Source organism: Sinocyclocheilus rhinocerous, unplaced genomic scaffold (genome assembly GCF_001515625.1).
Source record: "Sinocyclocheilus rhinocerous isolate Xijiao unplaced genomic scaffold, SAMN03320098_v1.1 scaffold2853, whole genome shotgun sequence".
Taxonomy (NCBI): Eukaryota; Metazoa; Chordata; class Actinopteri; order Cypriniformes; family Cyprinidae; genus Sinocyclocheilus; species Sinocyclocheilus rhinocerous.
In genome coordinates, this window is record NW_015648473.1 from 297,216 (window position 1) to 301,501 (window position 4,286).

Genomic DNA, 4,286 nt, shown 5'->3' on the forward strand with positions numbered 1-4,286 from the left:
GTCTGTCCATCTATGTCTATCTGTCTGTCTGTCTGTCTATGTCTATCTGTCTGTCTGTCTGTCTGTCTGTCCATCTATGTCTGTCTGTCTGTCTATGTCTATCTGTCTGTCTGTCTATGTCTATCGTCTGTCTGTCTGTCCATCTATCTGTCTATCTATGTCTATCTGTCTGTCTATCTTTCGTCTGTCTGTCTGTTTATTTTTCTGTCTGTCTGTTGTTTTTTCATTCATTCGTTCTGTTGTTCATTAATTGTTTCATCTATTCGTTTGTTGTACAAACAGAATCTGCAAGACCACCACGACCAGCAGCTAATGGTATCTATCTATCTATCTATCGTTCTATCGTTCTATCATTCTTTCGTTCTATTGTTTGTTCTATCTATCTGTTTATCCTCCAGCAGATGGAGTTCAGAAGAGCGGCAGCTTTACTGCTCGTCGTGTTGGCGTTCCCGGCCTCGATGAGCGTTTTACTGACGTTGCTGATACTTTCAACAAACAGCAGGACCATTATGAAACAATGAAGAACATGCTTCAGACTCTTGCAAGCCACTACCACTGCCCAAATAACGACAGTCTGTCTCAATGCCTGAGCAAAATCAAGGAGAAACATGGTAAGATCTTCACACAGCCTGCAGGGGGCACAGCCTGCCTGAGCAACGACTGCACACAGTGCAGAGATATTCCAGCAAAACTCTTTATTTATAATGGACCATTACAAATAGAGTCTGTCTAGGATAAATAGGATACATAATAAGGATAAAAGTTGCATATAAGTTTATGTTGTGTGCAACTTTGCATTTAATTAGTCATTCAGAATCATGTTTTGGATGCTTGCAGGTGCAGTGGTGATTTTTTATGTGTCCTGTGGTAATAGTATCCTAGACTACCATATAAATGGTACTTTTTAAATGGTTTTGTACATATTTTCGTCCAGTCTCATATCCAGACCTGCATCATATTTGCTGAATGGAATTCTATACTCGTTTCTTACTAATTTTGGGTGCTGATTCCAAAAATAGTGTCTCTTTTGCTCTAGCAGGTCACACTTTCTGACAAAATATTGCATTTCGTAGCTGTTTTGCTTCTGTCAACCATTTGTGCAGTGTAGAGGTCTTGTACTCTCCCTTAATCAGCAGAAAAACTGCCACAAACACATGATTCCTGTCTGAATCTGAGCCAGATTACTGCTATTAGTTCAATTCTCAGCCTATTTTCATGACATTATTTTATGCATAATTCTGATTTCAAGGTTAGAGTGATGGCCAGTGACAGAAGAAAATGCAAACATGAGCCTGATGTTTTCTGCTGCATCTCTGGGTGTTTTACTTCATCCAAACAGCCACAGAAAATTACAGATTTTGTTAAAAAAAAAACGTATTTAAAGTTTTTTGACATTAAATGAAGTATATTATAGGGTTATTATAGTTAACTAAAACTAAAACCATAAAAAACATTTTCATTAATTAAAATTAAATTACATTAAATAAAATAAATATCTAACTTATTTTATATCAGCTAGTTAACATGGGAACATTTCCCATTTTCATTTACTTTGTCTTGATGCACTAAAATAACTAAAACTAAAACTAAAATGGAAATAATAATTAATAAAAACTATAGAAAATTAAAACCAAATAAAAGTCAAAAACACACAACAAAATAGCTACAATTTTAACTAAAATGTACATAAAAGCAGAAAATATAAAAACAAAATCAAAATATGAACTTTAATAGTATCTACTAAAATAACACTGATTTGAACAAATTTTTCACTCCTTTGCAGATTGTAAGTTAAATTATGCATTTTGAATACTTCTGTTTGTCATTAAAATTAAAACATTTGAGTGCTTTTGTTATTTTGATTAATGCATTACACACACACACTCACACTCACTCACACTCACACTCACTCACACTCACACTCACTCACACTCACACTCACTCACACTCACACTCACTCACACTCACACTCACTCACACTCACACTCACTCACACTCACACTCACTCACACTCACACTCACTCACACTCACACTCACTCACACTCACACTCACTCACACTCACACTCACTCACACTCACACTCACTCACACTCACACTCACTCACACTCACACTCACTCACACTCACACTCACTCACACTCACACTCACTCACACTCACACTCACTCACACTCACACTCACTCACACTCACACTCACTCACACTCACACACACACACACATATATATATATATAATTTGAAAAATCTTATTTTGTGAAAAAAAAAAACTGTTTGTAAGCATCATCAAATTAGCTAATATTATGCCTTTTTTGCCAATCAGATTTGTTTTTCAAGATGCATGTCTATTGAATTGTTTTGTTTTTATGTTAGATGCTATTAGTATGATTATGCATTGAATTATTTATTGCAGTTAGTCATTCAGAAATGAATTCACCATCATACCGGATACTGAATCTGTATTTATGGCTTATATCCTGCATAATTATTTCCATCTTTATCGAGTGCCCTCATCATTTTCCCTCCGTCAGAGCTCTGCCACATCAGTCTGGAGGTTAAAGGATACGACTTCAGTCTGATGGTGAGATCAGAGGCCGAGATCCCCAGCGAACTGAAGCGGACGCAGGAGAACGTCACCGAGCTGAGCCGAGCCGCCAAAGCCATCATCTCCGTCAGCACTAAACTCAACGAAATGATCGACTCGCTTCTGAGAGCCGAGGACAGCATGATCAATCAGGTGGAAGCTGCTGAATCCAGACACCAGGAGCAAAGGAGGCTGGTGGACAACCTGCGGGAAAACCTCAGAGAGGCTCGGAGAGCCAAAGAGCTGAGTCCGAAGTACAGGAAAGAGGCTGGAAATCTCCTCAATGAGGCCGCATTGCTCTCTGCAATCACACCGTGAATTGACTTTGTCTCTTAGCTATTAGCAAATATGAAGGATTCTATAATGTTAAACAGTGAAGAGAAGACTTTATCTCAAAACAAAAGTGAGAAATTGCAATGTTGCAACTGCACATATACAGTGGCAGTACAAATATACAAGATGCATAAAATAATATTAGAATTATAAAAAAAACAGAACATGCATGTAATGCATAAATCCACATGGAAATATGTCTCGGCTGATTAATTATTTAAACATTATTAAAGATCTATAAATTTGTCCAGTATCATCTTATTTAAAATATAAATGGGCATAATAAGAAAAAATGTAATTTTAACTCATTTTACTGTCTTTACTGTTTACTGTTTGAGAACAAACTGTTTAATATTGGAAAGCATAATCAAGGGAGTTGTTGTTTTCTATCCTCTTGAGCTCTTTTGTGTATTTACATGTACGGTATTTTAGTTTCTGAAAGCACTTGCATACTTCAGAATCAGTCCTCGTCATGTGAAAATGAGTGTATATTGATTCTGAATCTTGAACACTTTGCCTTTGTAACATTTTCTTCCTTTGGTTTATATTTTGTAAATGAATAATTGAATTATGTTAGAATGATTGCTTTTAAGTAAACATCTATTTACCTTTTTTTCTTAATTATTTTCTAAATGTTTGAAGTGTATCATTTTTATACTTTTTATTTCAGCACGTAATATATAAATAAAAGTTAAATATGATATATATCCAGTGTTGGGGAAAGTTACTTTTAAAAGTAATGCATTACAATGTTGCGTTACTCCATTAAAAAGTAACTAATTACTTTACTCAGTTACTTTTTATGGAAAGTAATGCGTTACTTTACTAGTTACTTGAAAAAAAGTAATCTGATTACGTAACTCGCGTTACTTGTAATGCCTTACCCCCAAACCTGTATATATCATATATCTGAGTAATGATTCGCGAACCCGCTCCGAAGTCCCGAGTCCCGATCTGAATCAAATGATTCGCGATGCGCGATCCGATTCGAGTGATTCGAATCATTTTGCGACGCACAACGTCACACAAATTCATATTGTTATTATTATTATTATGATGATGCAGTCAAAAAAATATACATTTACTGTGTCCACGAATTAAGAATTCGTTCTCTCGTTTTAATTAAAAGGTCCCACTCGTCGGGCCCCCAATTTGCTCGGACACGTGGATACCCTGCATATTTTATTATTTGTACAAGTTTTCACCTTGATTTGACTTTTTGTATGCATTTCATTGTTTTTTAAATATTTAAAAATTAACCGTATGTACTTATATAATCTAATTTAGCACACAAAACATTATTGAATACAAGTAGTTAAAACAGACACAATCTACCTCGCTATTGGAAACCGTGTAGCCCCGCCTCCGACG

At 35.7% G+C, this 4,286-nt stretch overlaps 1 protein-coding gene across 4 annotated transcripts in view; it reads left to right on the forward strand.

Moving 5' to 3' along the window:
- Positions 1–3,116, forward strand: part of LOC107709725 (uncharacterized) — a 4,386-nt gene extending 1,270 nt beyond the window's left edge. The window contains exons 3-5 of one of the 4 annotated variants that reach the window (XM_016514317.1): positions 283–315; positions 399–611; positions 2,530–3,116. In XM_016514317.1, coding sequence (XP_016369803.1) covers positions 283–315; positions 399–611; positions 2,530–2,900 — 617 coding nt within the window. In that variant the 3' untranslated portion in view covers positions 2,901–3,116. The remainder of the gene's footprint in view (positions 1–282; positions 316–398; positions 612–2,529) is intronic. The other 3 variants (XM_016514318.1, XM_016514319.1, XM_016514320.1) reach the window with 3 other exon arrangements.
- Positions 3,117–4,286: the final 1,170 nt, after the last annotated feature.